The sequence below is a fragment of the Pisolithus orientalis genome (genome assembly GCF_024613125.1).
Source record: "Pisolithus orientalis strain OTSU chromosome Unknown F5J12scaffold_21, whole genome shotgun sequence".
Lineage (NCBI taxonomy): Eukaryota > Fungi > Basidiomycota > Agaricomycetes > Boletales > Pisolithaceae > Pisolithus > Pisolithus orientalis.
Window position 1 is genome coordinate 220819 of NW_026260802.1, and position 18127 is coordinate 238945.

At 50.0% G+C, this 18127-nt stretch overlaps 9 protein-coding genes across 9 annotated transcripts; 4 read left to right on the forward strand and 5 right to left on the reverse strand.

Annotated features, from left to right (window-relative positions):
• The first annotated feature begins 2232 nt into the window (after positions 1 to 2232).
• On the forward strand, positions 2233 to 3156 carry F5J12DRAFT_840702 (phospholipid methyltransferase-domain-containing protein). Its single transcript, XM_051746110.1, has 5 exons — positions 2233 to 2369; positions 2437 to 2532; positions 2588 to 2849; positions 2958 to 3031; positions 3085 to 3156. Exons 1-5 carry the CDS (start codon positions 2260 to 2262, stop codon positions 3137 to 3139), a joined length of 597 nt encoding a protein of 198 aa, XP_051598582.1. The 5' UTR covers positions 2233 to 2259; the 3' UTR covers positions 3140 to 3156.
• A 711-nt stretch (positions 3157 to 3867) lies between these two features.
• On the reverse strand, positions 3868 to 5268 carry F5J12DRAFT_840712 (acid phosphatase/Vanadium-dependent haloperoxidase; the record flags this gene model as incomplete). Its single annotated transcript, XM_051746111.1, has 9 exons — positions 3868 to 4123; positions 4177 to 4252; positions 4305 to 4381; positions 4443 to 4580; positions 4637 to 4708; positions 4774 to 4882; positions 4933 to 4957; positions 5067 to 5156; positions 5234 to 5268. Coding segments are annotated over 9 exons (861 nt in total), but the record flags the coding sequence as incomplete, so codon positions are not given.
• A 241-nt stretch (positions 5269 to 5509) lies between these two features.
• Positions 5510 to 6835, reverse strand: F5J12DRAFT_840727 (uncharacterized protein). The gene is made up of 4 exons (XM_051746112.1): positions 6350 to 6835; positions 6081 to 6287; positions 5829 to 6031; positions 5510 to 5798 (listed from the first exon to the last, which is right to left on the reverse strand). The coding sequence occupies exons 1-4, from the start codon at positions 6754 to 6756 to the stop codon at positions 5683 to 5685; spliced, it is 933 nt and encodes a 310-aa protein (XP_051598584.1). The 5' UTR covers positions 6757 to 6835; the 3' UTR covers positions 5510 to 5682.
• A 797-nt stretch (positions 6836 to 7632) lies between these two features.
• On the reverse strand, positions 7633 to 9833 carry F5J12DRAFT_723041 (glycoside hydrolase family 30 protein; the record flags this gene model as incomplete). The annotated part of the gene is made up of 14 exons (XM_051741423.1): positions 7633 to 7689; positions 7746 to 7815; positions 7874 to 8218; positions 8266 to 8282; positions 8331 to 8390; positions 8440 to 8538; positions 8592 to 8765; positions 8820 to 8893; positions 8946 to 9012; positions 9069 to 9211; positions 9261 to 9335; positions 9395 to 9443; positions 9500 to 9534; positions 9584 to 9833. The coding sequence occupies 14 exons, from the start codon at positions 9831 to 9833 to the stop codon at positions 7633 to 7635; spliced, it is 1515 nt and encodes a 504-aa protein (XP_051598585.1).
• A 2107-nt stretch (positions 9834 to 11940) lies between these two features.
• On the reverse strand, positions 11941 to 12324 carry F5J12DRAFT_840735 (uncharacterized protein; the record flags this gene model as incomplete). Its single annotated transcript, XM_051746113.1, is given in 2 exon segments — positions 11941 to 11977; positions 11991 to 12324. 2 exon segments carry the CDS (start codon positions 12310 to 12312, stop codon positions 11943 to 11945), a joined length of 357 nt encoding a protein of 118 aa, XP_051598586.1. The 5' UTR covers positions 12313 to 12324.
• Positions 12325 to 12721: 397 nt separating this feature from the next.
• On the forward strand, positions 12722 to 13617 carry F5J12DRAFT_894144 (uncharacterized protein; the record flags this gene model as incomplete). Its single annotated transcript, XM_051747712.1, has 4 exons — positions 12722 to 12860; positions 12905 to 13000; positions 13052 to 13198; positions 13259 to 13617. 4 exons carry the CDS (start codon positions 12722 to 12724, stop codon positions 13615 to 13617), a joined length of 741 nt encoding a protein of 246 aa, XP_051598587.1.
• A 1179-nt stretch (positions 13618 to 14796) lies between these two features.
• F5J12DRAFT_906284 (uncharacterized protein) lies at positions 14797 to 15852 on the forward strand (the record flags this gene model as incomplete). Its single annotated transcript, XM_051748771.1, is given in 8 exon segments — positions 14797 to 14893; positions 15011 to 15099; positions 15136 to 15180; positions 15328 to 15425; positions 15513 to 15540; positions 15560 to 15589; positions 15636 to 15658; positions 15723 to 15852. 8 exon segments carry the CDS (start codon positions 14797 to 14799, stop codon positions 15850 to 15852), a joined length of 540 nt encoding a protein of 179 aa, XP_051598588.1.
• A 513-nt stretch (positions 15853 to 16365) lies between these two features.
• Positions 16366 to 17067, forward strand: F5J12DRAFT_894146 (uncharacterized protein; the record flags this gene model as incomplete). The annotated part of the gene is made up of 4 exons (XM_051747713.1): positions 16366 to 16583; positions 16633 to 16717; positions 16793 to 16876; positions 16960 to 17067. The coding sequence occupies 4 exons, from the start codon at positions 16366 to 16368 to the stop codon at positions 17065 to 17067; spliced, it is 495 nt and encodes a 164-aa protein (XP_051598589.1).
• A 416-nt stretch (positions 17068 to 17483) lies between these two features.
• On the reverse strand, positions 17484 to 18021 carry F5J12DRAFT_722959 (histone-fold-containing protein; the record flags this gene model as incomplete). The annotated part of the gene is made up of 3 exons (XM_051741416.1): positions 17484 to 17668; positions 17723 to 17852; positions 17905 to 18021. 3 exons carry the CDS (start codon positions 18019 to 18021, stop codon positions 17484 to 17486), a joined length of 432 nt encoding a protein of 143 aa, XP_051598590.1.
• Between the last annotated feature and the right edge of the window lie 106 nt (positions 18022 to 18127).

Here is an 18127-nt window from a genome sequence, read left to right on the forward strand (position 1 = left end):
GTGTAGTATTACTGTGCTGAACTTAGCAGGCCCAGAAACAAGGAAGAACTATTCAACCTATGCCATTCATCTGCTTGAAATGTAATCAAGCACATTTTCAGTGTGATCAAGTGGCATTTTTGTATCCTCCTCCTCAGTCCTGAATACAACATATGAGTCCAAGCCTGAATTCCAGCTGCACTGTGTGCAATCCACAATTTTATCCACACACACAATACTGACAAGGGTCCTGTGGTGGGAGAAGACCATGAGGTTCAGGAGGGTGGAGGCAGAGGATTGGATGCATCAATGTCAGACACTGAAGATGCTGACAGTACTGATGTGCAAGTGCTGCATGCAGCTCATGCCCTGTGTGACCAGATTGTGCAACAAATGTGGGACACTTATCAGGATATGATTCATGAGGGCAACATGGCTTCATTGGATGATGACAGTGGTTCAGCAAGCAGCACTGACAATATGTCTTTGTAGTAGTTTTTTTACTTTGTTGTGCATCTCCAATTACTGCTATACATTTACTTTCCTCATCACACAACATTTAAGAAGCAAAAAAAATAAGACAATACCACAATCAATGGATACAAAGCATAGTTGGAAGCTACATATGTGAGTACTATTTACTCCCACTGACCCCAAACTTAAGTTGGTACTCAAACTCAACATACTCCAAGCAATCTTCCTTGTTGGGGGTAATCAGATATACATCAGCAAAGCCCAGGCTTTGGGCAATTGCAGATCAGACAAATGCCCATAAATTCCAGGGAAAGTCCTTGTCTTCCCCATCAAATGGATTGTGTGTGTGTGTGTGTGGTGGAAGCTTGCTCAACAGCTGAGGTCAGTGACATGTTGATCAATGATGTCAGATAATTGATTGAGCCTTGAAGACCTGCCACCATCAGGTCTGACACACCAGGCACTTTGTTGGAACAGCAGGAATGGGAACTCCTAGCAGAGTCCATGGCCAATGAAAGTTGCATGCACTTGTTGGGAGTGGAGATGGAAATATTGGATGCATTGGCAAAAGGGAATGCAGATGTTGCTTCATTGTCACCTTCCACGATCATATGGGATCGCTTTGCAGAGCTGGATAGTGAGGCAGAGGTGGACATGCTGGATTGTGTGTCAGATCTCCTGAAACTGGATGGTGGAATGCTGGGGGAGGGCTGGGTCTGTTGGGATGCCACACTGGACTGCACATCAGACATCCCAAGAATGGGATGCAGAGGGGATGAGGGCAGGGGGGGGAAATCATCCCTGGGTAGTGACTTGGACCACTCAGAGACACCCTGGAGAGGTTTGGGTCCATCAGTAGCAGTTGGTTCCAGGGTGGGAGGGGCACCAGTCTCTTGTTGTTCTCCATCAAGTGCAGGCAGGGTTTTGGTGTTGTTGCCCACAGAACTGGTAGCAATCTGGGAGGTACTTGGAGTAAATGTGTTGGTACCATGCACACCACTGTTAGGGATTATGTCAGCCACAAGGTTGTAGTACTGCCACCCAGACTGTTTGAAGGGATGAATCTGGGGAAAAGTCGACATGGACAGAGATATTTATCAGTTCAACATCAATGAATATGTTGCACAGATAAAATACCTTCACACAATCATCAAATACTTGCTCATCAAATGTGCCCTGTACTCCAGTCCCACATGTGTTGTCCCAATGATGCCCAGACTTGAGATGATATCCCTTGATATCATGATAAATCCTCCAAATCTAAAGATCAAGGCAATCAGCATCCTTGGACAATTACAGTGACAACATTGCTTACATGCAAGACCCACTTATTTTCCACCATATCTCCAGTTTTTGGCAGCCCTTCTGTGAGGAATTCAGACATATTCACAGTAGCAGAGGTATACAGATTGGATTTGAAGTTCCCATTGTCTCCTGCTTCAAAGCAATGGTGATGAAGGTATTTGATGAGCACATCAACTTCTGCAGGGTTCCATGAAGCTTTTGGACCAGAGGACTTGGGAGGCATAGGGCAAGAAAGGGTGTTAAGTGTATATTGGGTTGCAAGAGCTACAAGAGACACAACAGAAACCCAGGCAAGCCAAAGATGGTCCAGATCACAATCATAATAGTCAAGATCCATAGCAATCAAGGAGAGGTTGTTTTTCAAACAGAGCTTCAATCTGAGTCTGAAATCATTGCTCTAATCGACTTTCTTTATTTGTGTAAGTTTTGCAATTCGAAGGACTTCTGCAGAATTTCCGGTTTCCGAACTGGCTCTTATGATTTTCACGACAACTACAATAAATGGGCGCCCTTGCTTCCGTGGTGAACGCGTCCGCACCGTCTCTCTACATTTCTCTTCTTTCAATCACGTTCAACTCCACAGCATGGAACATGGTTGCGCGGAACTGTACGTAGTAGTACCCTTTGTGTGTTGGCTTCGGAATCTCTAACCGTCATAATATGACGCGTAGAGTATAGGAAGAAAACTATAACTCGTGCATTTAGCAGTCCATACCATGGCTGCTACTTCCTCGCCATCCTCATTTTCACCTTCGGACTCGTTCGGGACCACCTGTACGTTCTTTCTTGAGTTCCAACTCCATTCCATGGCTTACGGCGACTTGCGCAGGTACCAGTGCGCACTGTTGGACCAACCCCACGTGCCCCTCCTCCCCGAGCCCCTCGCAACCCTCGTACCGGTTCTCCTCTTCATCGTCGGCCAAGTATTCGTCTTGACTTTAACGTACGCATTGGAGATCACAGGGACGTTCTTGGGGGGTTACTTCGGAATATTGACGAACGATCGTGTTGAAGGGTTCCCTTTTAACGTGCTCAGAGATCCCATGTATGTAGGCAGCACGCTGTGCTTTGCTGCTACTGCGCTCTGGTGCGTGGATATTTTACCTCATGGCATTCTCCTTCTCGGCGTGTTTCCGTCGGGAATACGATGCCGAATGTATGATGGGGATCGTTGACATTTGACGTCGGCCGATAACAAGTACAAACGTCCTGCTGGATTGCTGATCACGCTATACGTGTACATTGTATACCTGATCGCACTGCGATATGAGGGGTGAGTGAAATAAAGTGTATGCTGTGCTTTTGGGTATCTTACACCTGATATAGACCCTTTACTGACATGATCTACTCAAGCCACTCAGAGGTGAGAAAGGAGGAGTAATTGAGGATGAGGACAGTTCTATGTCGCTTCGTCCGTAAGGATGGGGCGAATGCCCATCGCGTGGCATGGCAACGGAGGCGCCGTAGCCGGTTGGATCCGGCGTGGTTACCACATGGTAGCGAGGAAACCCAGAAGGTTCTCGGAAGAGAACCACCCTCACTTGAGGGCTGGTCGCTGACCTGAGGGTGCGCATCACGTCGCTGACCTTTAAAGGCTGGGGCAGGAAGCTTCCCTCCCCCCCTCTCGTCTTTATTCCCGCTTTGTACACCAGACCTGGGACGGGTCACCCTTAGCACCGCGAGCATCGCGCCTCGTCGGTCGCCCCTCTGGGGTAAGGGCAACTCCCGTCGTTGGTAGTCTTACTGGTAGCTACCTAACTGGCTCGGGATAGGTGGTGGTTGGGGTAGCGGTAGCCCCCTGACGAGAGCTTTCGCAGGCTTGAAACCACTACCCTCCCTCCCCTTTACCTACCGCTACGCCTACTGTACACGGCCCTGACCTTCGGGGAGGGGCGACTGACGGAGGTAGTAAGTAGATAGACCGCCCCGATACCTCCCTAGCACATAGACTTGAAACCACCCCCCCGAAGGGGGGGTGGTTGGCCTGATATTGCAGCGTGATTTTCATCATAATGTCGTACACATATATACCAGGTATCCCATTGCTTAGATGGCATGAGTAACCATTGCCCTGAGGGAGGTATCATGATTCTGATCTATCCTGTTCACTGTCATACATCTGCCTTCTACCCTCTGCCAAGGAGTCCAATAGTCTCTTCCCCAGAACTGAAGGCTGCATCCTCGTTCACTTCAGCATCCCTGTAGACAGGAATATCTGCTCCACCATCATCCAGCAGCTCTTCAAACCTCTTCATGTGAGGCAGGTGTGCATCAGCCTCCGCGAGGCCTGGGTAGTACTGCCTGTACGAAATGTACGATAAGATCAGGCCTAGGGCAGACCCAATGACCACGTCGTGCCAATGGTCTAAGACGAAAGTGTTAAAACAGGTGCGAAGAGGGAAATTCCAAGGCACGTACGACGGTAGTCCATGGTACAAGAAATAGCAACGAATACGGCCCCAGACAACGGAGTGAAAACAAGCCAGATTTTACCCTCCACACACATTTATCACTAACGTCGATGAGACTGGCTGGATCAAACTTACAGCGTAGCCGCGCTTGTCAAAGATGTGGAGCTTTCCTGCAAGATAAAACGTAAGAAATCCTAGTCCTGCAAATGACGCTGAGTAGTTTTGTCCCAGGGGTTAGACTTCTCGGCGGAGAGGCAAAGAAAGTACACGTACAGCTAGAATGTCCGCTGGGGAAACCGCGCCACCCGTCGTCGAGGATGTACTTCACGGTCTGCGTGCATATATCCACAGCGGATAGTCCATAGACGGGGTCCACAGATCCGGGGATAGGCTGGCAGCGGGATATTACATCTGGCAATACGTATTCAAGGGCCCACATTGAAAGTGACAGAAATATAGTCACGAACCAGGACGAGGACGGCCGACGGCCACCTTGACGATTTGGGTGATAGACCCGGTCACAGTGTATGACAGTAACACTGTTGGCGAGTGTCAGCGAGCAATACGGCACGTAGTTAGAATGAAGGTCGTCCACCCGACTTACGTCCAAGCGTGCTGTGATGGAAATCGACCCACGAACGTACTGTGGCAAGGTTGATTATGACCTGCGCAATGAACGGGATAACAGCGCTGATGAAATGCAGGGCATGTGTCTAGAGCAAGGTTAGTACGAACGATCGAGGCGGCGATTGTTGAGAGGTGCCCCGACGCGTTGATGAACAGCGTATCTGTCGTACGAGGTCTTACTGTAAATTTTATGCCACGAGCAGAGATGTAAGGTATACGTACGACTCTCATCAATTCAAGGTGTACATAACAGACCAGCCTACCACTCACGACATATCCTCGAAAGAAAAGTGTCTCTTGAATCCAGAAATATGATGTCCAACCACGTAGAAAAGCAAACCGAGACCACATGTTACTATCCTAATTGATAGGTGGACAGTGAGACGAACAAATTACACACTACACGAGCACCGGATCGTTACTAGTCTTGTGTATACAACGCCAGGAATTTGCGCAGACCTGGAACTGGCCTACTATGGTTGCCGGTTATAATGATATGGTGAATGTCGCCAACGACAAGCTGTAGGCGCTAACCTGGGCCCTGGTGAGAGGCCCGAAAATGTGCTCCACCGTGACAGCTGGCACATAGGCATGTCGAAATAGGCAACTGCTTTACTGGCCCCTAATTAGACACCATTGCCAACTTGGACTATGGCATTGGCCACATAATGCGTTACTCAAGATTCGCATGGCTAAGAGTCCATCTTCCAGTCCGAGTATCAGAGACTGTGTTGTCAGATTGAACGTGAAACATTGCGGTCAAGGATAAAATAAAAAAAGCACAAATACAGTCATCCCCAGCTTCCTAAAGCCTTACAGTGCAGCTCGCCGAAGCTAATGAGATGATATCTCAGGTATGCAGTCATCGTTTCAACCGAGACCAGTGTCACATCACGCAAAACAAAAAGCCTACATCCCTGCCATCTGCATTCTTGGCTGAGCAGTCGCCTGACTTGCAGCTGCCTGTTGACCTATCCCCCCTTGCTGCTGTCCTTGTGCGCCCTGAGGTTGTGCGAGCACGAGGCTAGGGACCCATTGCGAACGCCGGAGCAGTTTTTTCCTCCAGATCGGCGTATCGCACCGTCATCTCCTTGCGGTCCTTGCACCACGACTCCGGATCCCACCATGTGTATAGACCGACTTCCCCGCCGGGAATCTTCGTCGACGGAGCACTACCGCTTTCCTTGGTTATCCAGATCCGCAGGTCTTTGTGATATCTCCAATTGCGATTCCACCTAGACAATATCGGATATATGAAACAGGACCAAAACTAAAACCACTCACAGCTCCTGGGCTGCAACCTCCTGAGGCGCATCCCTCGGACTTGAATAAAACATGTAGAATAATGTTTCATCACTGAACGCTGCTGCTTTGCTCGGCGCTGTTGGCGGGGGTTGTACATTATAGCAGGGCGGGAGGTGGAAATCAGGTTTGACGCTCCGTGCCGCAGACTGATCAGCCCACGGCGTTATGAACGTCGAGTACAGATTCCTTTCGGTCGAGAGATAGCCAGTCGTTAGGCCCTCGTGTTGTTTCCACGTCAGATGACTCACCCTTCGTACGCCATGTCTAATCCTATTGCACCAAGATCCGTTCCAATGCTGCTCAGACCGCCATCAGGGTCAGCCCCACTATTTTTGATCATGGCAAGTAACCCGACGAGACCCCATCGATCAGCAGCGGATATGAGCACTTGCTGAGCGGGTGTTTGCGGATGATGGCGGAGTTGACTTTGGGACTGTGCAACGGAACTGTGCAGCTGCGACAGTGAATGTAGGGTTGGTTGTATGTGATGGTTACCGTTCGAGACGTTTTGAGGCACTCCGATGGATGGCACGCCAGGAGGTGCCCCTAGGTGCTGCTGCTGTTGCAACGATGGTGCCTGGCTCTGCGGCTGATTCGGAGCGTTGTCATTGCTGTTGCTATTGTGGGCCTGCTGTCCTTGTGGTGACGTCTGCATGGGTTGCGATGGTAGTTGACTGGAAGGTGGCGTGAAAGAGGCCGTGTTAGACGCGGGTGCATTGCCGGTGGACGAGCCGGGGGCTGAACTATTCATCGTCGAATCGACATTCGTCGTTCCCGACGCGTTCGTATTGTTATTTGACTGGCTTAACGATCCGAGCGCAGGAAACTCGTTAGGGTCAAAGACGACTTCACTCGCGGACGACACGGATGGAGCGCTTGCGGTGGTCGCAGCGGGCGGATTGGGACTCATATGAGGTGGCAACGATGATGCACCATTCTGACCTAGTACTCCTCCTGCTCCCGCACCGAATGGGAAGTTGTTAACCTGTGCCTGTTGTCTCGTAGGCAAGAAAGGCGATTGTGGTACGGCAGGCGTGCGGTGGGGGTTTTGTTGCTGTTGGAGCGCAGGTGTTGGAAATCCCCGCTGAGGAACGGGGTACTGGGACGTTGGGTAAGGCGATCTGAACTGGGAAGATAGGCCAGTTGGTGGAGCCAGACTCGGGGGACGTTGTGGGGGTTGACCTGACAGTAAGTCAGCGCGGGTATCCTTCCAAGTGGGCAGGAATTTGCCTGGTCTGTTCATTCTGTCAAAGACTCTCTCCAGAAAGTCAGGAAACGGGCTGGTCGACGATAATATGCTAATGACACTCACTCGAAGCGATTATGTTTTCTTGTTTTCTGTGATTTCTGTTTCTGACACCCCAGCGTCTGTTGTCGTCTGTTTGCGTTGACCCGCTAACCAGCCATTCACACGAACACCTCGCATGCACACCCCTGGGGCCTTGTCGCGGTGACTATTCACTCCAGGTGAACGGTAAATTAACTGACTACATCACATTCTAAGTGAACTAGATTGTCTGATCGAGTGGCTCTAGTCAGAAGCGTACCACCATAATGTAGTCACTCCAACAGGAAAAGTATAAGTTGCCTATTATCAAGTCATCTCGACAAATAATCAATCAGACAAAGCTCTGCAAAACATACCTGCAGACCTCTAAACTCGATGGTAGCAGTCACCGGTTGGGGGTTCCACGCAGTAGACGCACTGTCGTCCCTGAAGAGTAGCTCAGCACCCGATCTCTGGTGATACCCATCACGCCCCGTCGACCTACCAGTTCAATACCACAATACTATACCTATTCCAGTCCGTTGGCAAAACTCTTTTCGTCACATACGCTCCAACCACCAATGCCCAATTAAGTTCGCCCCCTACACTGACTCCAATCCGCTGTCCCCACGGTCCACCCACATCCCGCGGTAAGATGGCCTTGGAAGCTTGACTCATGGCGTAAAATTCCTGGTTGACGCCCCAAGTTCCATTACTGTTTACTTGCACCACGCCGCGGCATGGAGGATTGCAGCTACTCGTACCCGACAACTTCGGATTCCCGTTTCCATCGAGTGCAAGGTTCCACATCAAACCAGTCGACGAACCGTAAGCAAGACTTCCGATGAAGCTAAGCTACGAGTCAGTCAGAATATGCGCAATCAACTTTCTACGCACAGGTTATCCATGTACCACTCCACAATACGTCAATTCAGGCATGGAGCATTGTTCATGACACACACCTTGATATCAGTCCACCAGTCAGTGCCAATTGTTCCAGAACACTCCGTAAAATACACTTCCTGGGGCGGGTCGTGAGTCAAATGGTCGAAATACCACACGTGTATTCACCTTATTTGGGTACTGGGATGTAAACTCTGCTTGGTCACTGACGCTGCCCGCATAGCAGTGGAAGGACACTCCATCAAACGAACTGGCAGCCTGTTGCATCTACCACCGCAGACATTAGTTGCACGAACGTCCGACGCCAGGTTAAGACCTACGAGTTGAACCGGATAATTCGCTGCATCCGCCCAGTTATGCTCGTATCCAATAATTTTAGTGTCCCCGAACCCATTTCCATTCATATACGTCCGTAACGCAATGCCAATATCTGCTTCAGTCGACACAGGCATACTACATGTCGGATACGTTGGATTACTGTTTTCAGGCTCGTTCTTTGGATGATGTCAGAGACCTTGTATCGCTGGCCTCGCAACGGGTGTGCACACCTGTATGCCAATAGCGTAAACGGGTATACCCTCGCTTTGGAAGCCTTGGAGACTTTTAAGGAGGTAGTTTGCCACTATCGTATTGGTCGGTTGGAGTCCTCTGTCTACACCGAGGACATCACTCACTAACGGATATGTATGCGGTGTTGAGAGAACCGCCATCCATCGTACCACTCTCTTTCATCCACCCTGGCTATAACACCGGTTAACTCACGCAGGGACGGCACCGCGCGGCGACAATGAACGCACCGGAGACCAGGGTAAAACATAAACCCTTAACATATTATTGATAGACAAGATGTCACGAAGAACGGTGAAGACGTAACTGGGGGCTGCCCCAATGTTGAAATCATATAACGGTGTATCACCGCTCACATCGTCATAGCTATAATCTATCCTGAATGGTTAAAGAACTGCTGTATATGAGTCAAGGCCACTGACTCCTTGCAGAAAAGTCTGTTGCACCGAGTGGAACGCGGATAAATGAAAAACCAGCAGAGTTAGCGCCGTCCGTTGCTTGTGAGATAGAATTGTCGTGAGCTCGTGTCCGTGAAACGTGGCAATGGATAACATACCGTTGAAAAGGTAGTCCATCAAGGACCAATAGCTTCCCGAATTCTGAGTCTACGAAAACGAGCGCTGTGAGTCCTAGCATTCATATGCGTCCCGAGACGACGAACCTTGAGGTTGTAAAGAAGTTGTGCAGACGAATCAGCTGCCATAAGTCAGAACGCAAACGGACCAGTCATAGTGTAGTGTGTTACTCAGGGCTGCGCCAAAACCATAAATCGTCTGGTATACGGCAGTGTCGTCGATGACGATGTCGGCACTCCCAATGGGGCCCGGCGTCACGAAGTTGATGGGGGCCGGGTTGGGTTGGGAGTACGCCAAGAGCATTTTCTGATCCCATGTAGTTTGCCACTGTATCGAAAGCGTCAGTATGGTGCTCGGAGACAGATACTCCGAACAGATCTCGAAGGCAACAGCACACGCACGATGTCCCAAATTTGCCATTGACAATAAACCATGTGTATGAAACCCAGAAGAATGAATGAAAGAAAGGGCTGCGCGAATGTCATCGTCCTGGATGCCAGTCAGCCACCATATAGTGTGGTAGAAAGGAGAGAAAGAACGCACAACTTTAAACCCGCCGGCTTAGATATCATATAACAGGCTCATCGCCACGCGATAGGAGAGTCCTGAGGTTGGCAGGCAGAATATTAGGGCTCCATGCACCCTATACGTGGCCAGTGGCGGCCTTTACACGTGAGCTCCACCCAGCACCTTCGCCATGCGATGGGATGCCACCGGCTGGTACCACGGAAGGCAGTGAACGACCTTGTGGTACTGGGAGGGTGGGCACCACGCTGGCTCCAGAAAGCAGGCAGGCCCATCTCGCTGGAGAAGTGGAAGCCTCGCTAATCATACGTCTCAATGATGTCAAAGGAGCACAACTCAAGTCTGAGATCTGGACGCTCGTTAAATCAAACAAACCTCGCATGCGGGGAGGGAATACGCAGTCGAACCGCCAGCTCCCTGAGCTCAAGAATATTCCCCGCCTCTGAGTGTGAGTCTGTCCAAGAGGGACTTTGCAGATAGGCCTGGCCGGTGACAGACTTACCCGATATATGCCGCCAGCCTAACCTGCTTTCGATCGGCTGTATGCATATGCCACATGCGTTTCCCCCGTGTAAGGCGATAACATGTCCCAATAACGTGGTGAGCTGGCATATCACCCACTGATTCGGAGCCCTCTACCTGACGACCTCGTCAGCCGCAAGTACTGGCGTGTCCATTCCAAGGCAGTTTGATTAAACAACTTCCTCCAATAATAGTCAAAGTACCAGCTACTCGTGGCTGATCGGAGTTTCAAACTTGGCAGTCCAAACCACGCCTGCTTCGGGTCCTCTCCAAATTAACCCAACCGGCTGCGTGTTCCGAATGTAAGTGCGACGCGTTGGACCACCTTAGCCTTTCCATCTGAATGTGCATTTCACTCCCCAGCCGCAATTCTATGGTAGCCTATGTCTTTGTGAAGGAACTGACTTTCGTGAATCAAACCTGTAGTGATGGAATTACTACAGGCCCGATTCACGAATGCTGGTCAGTGAATCTGTATGTTCAACTGAGGAATCGGTGGTATTCGACAGCCGGTTCGCTGCTGAGGCATCTTACGTGCTTTTCTGCACTGGTCCGCTCACGGTGCCGCCGCGTGCAAAAGCGGTAAGTTCTGACCAGCATGCAGAAGGCAAACTAATAATAATTCATGCACAGAGGCCCGCCTCGCCCAAAGTCGCGCGTCCTGTTTGGTGGCATCGCTATATCCGAATAGGTTATGCCCAAGGCAAATTGCCCAGACTGCGTACCAGATACGCAAAAAAACACCCCCAAACTGTCCATCGATCTCAAATAGAATCTGTAAAGCATCCTAAAGAAGATGCAGACACATCTATATCAGTCACAGGTTCAGAACTGAGCGAATCATCCTGCGGCTTTGTACTAGGTGATCCGAGAACACCAATGCCCGAACCAAAACTAGCACTAGCACCATCACTAGCAGGTGGAGGTGACACAGTTTTTCTCAACATACGCGATGCTAATGCTTCATCCCCAATACCACCACCAAGCCAAGGCCTCCACCTGCACTGGCATTCGTACTGCTAGCCCTCTTTTCCAAGAATATCGATACGTGGTAATCCAATGGACTCGTAGATGTCCTACAGCCACGCGCAGCCGAATCTTCGAAGTGGCAGGGCCCGGAGTTCACGCTTATCTTATCGTCACAACTGAGAGGTTCTCCTCTTGTTGACCAGCCACGACCGTTCCGAGGGCTTTCCGAGTCATAGTTTCATCTTTTGACAATCTACGCACGAATGGGGTAAAAGAATGCTGCACTCCATCCAGAAACAAAGGGATTGCCAATCTAGACTTACAAGTGATTATAAAAATATGCTGAGTCAACACACAGACGACCTTCTAGGTACTTTCATCGATACTTCACATAAGAATCTTACCGGGTTCCCATCTTGTCCCATCCATCTGAGAAAAAAGATGCAACTCTAAGACTTAACTCGCATGATTAGCATGCCAACCAACGGTGTTAGGGCTGGATAGTAAACTTCGTCACCTGCAGTGCGAGTGGCAGTGCACGTGCCAAATTTCCATCAGTACGAGTACGAACCTTCCAGGTAGGAAGCCACTCCGTCATCCCCTTTACCATATATTCAGAGTTCGTGGTGATGATGGTCTCTGGCCGTTGTGAATGCGAGCTCCGATTCCTGCGCCGGTCCGCTAGATAGCTTTCGTCTTCATCGCATACGTTCTTCAGGCCGTGTGGTGCAGCGAGCAGTTCAGTACGCTGACTCGTCCTCTTCTCCCCGGGATCAAGCCTATCATCTACAGGGATGAGCCTCTTCATCTTCATCAATTGGGTCTGCTTCACGTATCCAGAATGGAATTCCAGTCCCAGATACGGAAGGGTACCTCCCGTCATTGAAGCATGCACCATCTGTAGATTATGACAACACACTTTTCTTCTGTGGATGCAGCATGCTGCAAAGAACCGACCACAACACTGAGTTTTTGTTGTAACACGTTCAGATCAGCTGAGCAGTGTTGATTTTGACAGTGAGGCCGTAGAGACGATCGTCATCTGACTCCCGCTGGACGTGGAGTGGTTACTACGACCTACTGCACCAGGGAAGTGGAAGTTGACGTTAACAATTGTTTTCGAGAACACGTGAGCGACGTGCACTCGGTGTTTAGTAAAATATCTCAACTCAGACAACAGACCACTCAACGACTTCTTCCCCCACTCCTAATTTACTATGGTGCAGGTTCCAAAACTATCATGAATTCGCGTGGTCCTGAACCATCCCTTTATTACTATCAAGGATATCTCCATGGGATCTGGGCGCACTCCTGGCAGGCTGCAACCCATCCTCGACCGTGCAGTAGAGACTGCTGCCGCCGCAGTCAACTCTACAGATGATTCCATGGCCACTTTGAGGCCAAATATGTTTAGAACGGAACATTTTCTTAGTGAGCCTTCAAATCAAAAGTAGGCGTCAGCTGATGTGGCCCAGATAAAAAAGACAAAGTACTCTGTGTTCTTGTAGAACCTAACAGTGAAGACGCCAAGAAGCATCTTGAAGATATGTCTTGGAAACATTTCAATATGGGTGAATTTCCACCACATGGTCCTTGTGCTTGAATTAACTGTGACATAACAGCTGAAAGGGTGAAGTCAACCGAGTTCGTAACCAAACTTGTAAAAGAGCTCCAGGGACTGCAACAAGCAAATGTGTCTCTGAGGAATGTGGAGAAGCGACCCAGGAAAGACCTTCAAGAGAAGGATAATGAATGTGCCATTGCAGTCCGTAAGGTCCAACTTGTAAGGTTCTGATATCTTTGTGTATTCGTTGACTGAATGCTGTCAGGTCATGGGGTCCTGGCACCCCTTCGCCACCGAATCCTAATGGACCTTGCGGAACAGGCAATCTCCCGCTCATTTACGAAAACGGAATGGAAGAAACTCCTTGTGTCCCAACTGCCGACCTCTGAACTGGCAACATGGATCAAAAAGAAACTAGAAGAACAAGGAGAGCCTCACACTCCGTCAATCAAGGATCTCATGTTTTTGTTTTTAACAAGAAATTCTTTACGAAAGAAAGGAAACAAAGTCGCACATCGTGCCACAAGGGCAGAGCTACGAGACGCAGTTCTGACTCTACCCCCCAAGAGCAAACATAGACTTTTCTTAGAGTCACTATTCCCTTCACATTCAAACGGAATTTGAACTCGTAGACTATCTCCTTGGAAAGCATCTCATTCTCTGACCCCCTTTCTCTGGGATATTGCCCCAGCCCTCTCAGGAAGTGATTTTGAGCACGGCAGCAGTGTCTTCCACATGGTGATCAAAATACACCAACCTGTTGGCAGCTTCTCCTTTCTGCCACGTCCACGGTGGTCATGACACGGCACACTCCATTCGGTATGCCTTCAGCCTCTGTCTCGCATCGTCTACGCTCCATTCACATTTCTCCTTGGCCCAAAAATCAGTCCCTCCCCCCAACAGCTGTCCCCACCCATTCTTGGCCAATACTTGCAACCAATTACTTCCAATCGTCGTCATGATACTTCCAGACCACGCCCTCCCTTGCACTTGATCATTTGATGTACCCATTCAGCCACTCCCGTAGTGACGTATACCTAGTATTGTGTACATTATTTTAGATTGCAAACAGAACGCATACAAGATTCCTTTCAAACTTTGGAAAGGCTCAGAGTTGACATCGATGCCCCTCGCTTACATATCTCATCTGGGTCGCAGGCGCTCGCAGACTCGATATATCTGCTCGCTGAGCATTCCAACTGCACACCCACTCTAAGACCACTTCTGAGCCCTGCCCTTAGTTCTTGTGGCCCTCATGTTCCGAATACCACCCCCTGTAAGCTCGTGTGGATTGAGTTCTGCGATGCTCCAGTCTTTCATGTACACCATCTCTAACTAGATGCATGCTTCTCGTGCAGCGTACTATCTCGCAGTATCGGGTGTAGCTGGTGTACTCACTCTCGAGGCGAAAACTGACTCCAGAGTCCTCCCAGCGACAGCAATGTAAGTACACTCGACAGAACGTCCGACTAGGGGGCCCTCGACATAGATCTGCCAGACAGGGTTCGTCCCCTCACTTCCGAGTGGCCCAGCTTTTCTTCGTTTTCACACAAGGCAGGTGGTTTGACTTCATGAACTCAGACTCTGTTAACCCTTTGGACTTCTTCACCGAAGAATACTCGCGCACATGATGCTGATCGCTAATGTGAAATCTTACCACCAAATGCAAAAATGATACACATCCTTCGATAACGATCTTCCCAAGCCTCGGTGTCAAGGTGCTTCAGGATCCACATACAGTAACTCCCATCACGTCTTGATCATCGTATCTCGCATCTCTCCCCTTGTTACTCACCCAAAACCATGGATTTTGCATTGGAAGGCATCCACGTGCTCGTCACAGGCGCCTCAGACACTTCTCTTTTCTTGTGTACACCAGATCTCACAGACGGTCAAAAACGTAGGTGCGAGTGGCAGAATCGACCTCGAAACTGCCGGATTATTTGCTGTACGTGGCATCGACACGCGTACCTTTGTACCTCCCAGGCAGACACTGACATGGATACCCCCACCTAAGCTCTCGGCGCAAACGTTATTGCGCACTACAATATCAAGTTTGAACCTCTGGGAGGTCTCCTGAAAACGTTCCCAAACAATCTCCAACGAGTCTAAGCTAACCTCAAGTAAGAGGCATCCGTACAGTCCATTTTTGCATCAATTTCAAAAGGAAACGTTGGGTTAGTCCAAGTGCAGTCGTGAATCACGCCATCGCACCGTCGGAAGATGTTCCTGTTGTCAACTTGCCCCTAGATCGCCGGAACGAGATCATTTTCACAAATTTAACCTCGTCGTTTTGGGTCTGTTGTAAATACTCGTCTTGTCGATTCCGAAAAGGCTGTCAAACACAAAGCTGCTATCGTCTTGGTAGGGAGCACAACTGGGAAATACGGAGAAGCTGGACACGCTGACTATGCTGCGTCGAAATGCGGTATGTGAGTTATACAAATACGCTCCATGCTCATCCACTCACTCCTTTTTCTGGTGCTATGTTTTCTTTTGGATTAACTATGACGTACCAGCCTGACGATGACGCTCAAAAATAAGATTGTAATCTTTTGGCCAAAAGGCTAGAGTGAACTGTGTCGCTCCTAGGTGGGTCAACACTCACTCCTATGGCAGAAGCAGCCCTCCAAGACCCGAAGGTGATCAATTGTTCGCTCGCGACGTGAGTTTGAATCCGGGCTATTTATTGGCGTGATTCGAGTTGACGCGGAGTACATATAACAAAGAACACCATTGAAGAAGATCGCGACGCTGACGGATATTGCAAATCAGATCGCGGTGTTGCGTCGTCGATTGTCTGGACACGTCACGGGACTGGTACTTATGGTGGAGGGAGGGATGGGGGGGTGTTATTGAATAAAACTAGAGGGTGCCTAATGTGTCAGATGTTTCCGCCGAGAATTGAAGCACTGGTTTGACTTTGCTGTGTATGCTTCCTGCATGCGTGGAACGGTCGCGTGCGTGCGTGCGCTCACCAATGGTCGAATCGTGGGTCACCTCGAAACTCACGCTTAAGAACTTATCACTCCACACCGTAGCCGATCGTGGAAACCACCCTACTGACACACCAACAATGTGGAGGAAGTGGAAAACCCAGTTGGCGGTGGTCCGACTTGCGTCAGTGGAGTCCGAGCCGCACGTCTCCACGACCCGCTCCCGATGTGACGTCGTCAGTCTGACATCCATCCGGTATTCTCATCTCATCTCCCACGGACCAGACTTTCCATGGCATGATGATCGCATCGTGACGTCAGTTCTATATCCCGTGCTCATGTGCGAGGAATGGTATATAAACCCGGTCGTACCCAACAGTCTTAACCCATCAGACCCAACTCGAGAAACAACTGAACACATACGAGAACTTCAATCATGTCTTACGATTCTACTCAGAACCCTACTCAGAACCCCTCTCGGAACCCAGACCCGTCTGTGACCGACAGAGATGTCCCATCCGGTCCACAGCACCGTCTGCACGACCCCAATCAGCCTTTACCACGCCGAGAGGGCCGCGAGGGCGAGAACTTCGAGCGGGCCCCGGAAAGCTGTGGGGGCCGGCCAACAACAGCGCGGGAACGTGTATGGTGGAAGTGAAGAGCCTTGCGAGCACCGCGGAGCGCAAAGGCGCACACATGGTAGTGGTGTCGGTGCAGAACGGGGTGAGGATTATCTCCAGGGTGCAGGTGCAGGCAGGAACGCGTACACTACGGACCGTCCGCTTGGAGTGAGACCCGTACCTGAGGGTGAGTAGCGCATGTCTTTCCGTCTAATTTGATATTAATTTCGTGACACCGTATAGGCGGCGTTGCGATTGGCGGCCAGCCTAACCTCGACACCAGCCAGGCTTGGTGTCACAGATAAGATTTTTGGGAAGACCGAAAAGGTACGTTCTTTCGTCTCTAGTCCCTCCATTCACGAATAGGAGGAGTGTTCGTGGATCTGATATTGATGGACACCGCTTTGTAGGTTGTAGGCAAGATGACCAACAACCCGGAGATGCATGAGAGGGGAGAGCTCCGCGAGGCCGGAGGGAGGGCTGCAGCAGAGGGACATGCCCGGGCTCCTCATGACTGAGCGCATACGACTGGCGGAATGGAAACTGTGGCATGAATATGTATGAATACCGTCTTGGCTATGCCTAGTTTACTGTGATCTTGTGGATAATGACGATTTGTCGATCGGCACACATACCCGTGGGATCTGGACGAGGCTAGCCTCCATGCTGACTGTAGACAAGATCAATGCAGTGCGATCGCACTTACCAAGCCCAGTATTTGCCAATAGCCTCGGTATACAACAGAAGAATAAATACACTCGCCCACAAGCAAATTCGCGACATACAAAACGAATTGAATACCTTAACTTCCCCCCCATCCCCATTACGACGAAACTGTACGACTATATCCACACTCCGATCCTACAGCAACGAATACACGACACTGACGCCATGCGGAGGCCAAGAACATGGACGTGCGCGTAGACGAGTGCTTCTACTGGCCCTCAAGTTTTTTGTTCTTGCCAGTTCCTGCTGTGAGGGACTTGTGGATGAAGGGCAGGACACCACCACCTGCAATCGTTGCTCGGACGAGAATATCGAGTTCCTCGTCTCCGCGGATGGCAAGCTGGAGATGACGCGGCGTGATGCGTTTGACACGGAGATCTTTGGACGCGTTTCCTTAATAATGAAGTGTGAGAGCGAGTCAATGTAACCACAGTGGCGAAGGCATACCTGCCAGCTCGAGCACTTCGGCTGTGAGGTATTCCAAGATGGCAGATGTGTATACAGCAGCTTTTGCGCCTATCCGTACATTGTGTTGTGTACGTTGTTTGAGATATCGATGGATACGACCGACAGGGAACTGCCCTAACAGTGAATCCGGTTGTCTTATGAGCCAAGGGTGGGTTGCGCACCTGCAACCCAGCTCTCTGGCTCCTTGTCTGAATTGTACGTGGACCTGTCGAGGTCGAGGCTGCATTTCCCGCCTGCGATGGTTTCGATTTCCCGCCTGTTGCTTTCTGTGAGGACATGCCGGTTCGGTGATGGCGGTATGAGTGCAAGGGGCTGTGACACGGCTTGTTTTTATCAGAGTCACGCTTTGTTGATTGTCACGTGGAAGTCACGTGCCTCGACTAT

Coding starts and splice junctions, on each gene's coding strand:
- F5J12DRAFT_840727 (XM_051746112.1), bottom strand. CDS start 6,756: ATGCAGACGTCACCACAAGGACAGCAGGCCCACAATAGCAACAGCAAT. Junction 6,288..6,349: donor TTAGACATGGCGTACGAAGG/GTGAGTCATCTG, acceptor CTCGACCGAAAG/GAATCTGTACTCGACGTTCA. Junction 5,799..5,828: donor TGCTCCGGCGTTCGCAATGG/GTCCCTAGCCTC, acceptor GCACAACCTCAG/GGCGCACAAGGACAGCAGCA.
- F5J12DRAFT_840702 (XM_051746110.1), top strand. CDS start 2,260: ATGGGCGCCCTTGCTTCCGTGGTGAACGCGTCCGCACCGTCTCTCTAC. Junction 2,533..2,587: donor GGACTCGTTCGGGACCACCT/GTACGTTCTTTC, acceptor CGACTTGCGCAG/GTACCAGTGCGCACTGTTGG. Junction 3,032..3,084: donor ATCGCACTGCGATATGAGGG/GTGAGTGAAATA, acceptor CACCTGATATAG/ACCCTTTACTGACATGATCT.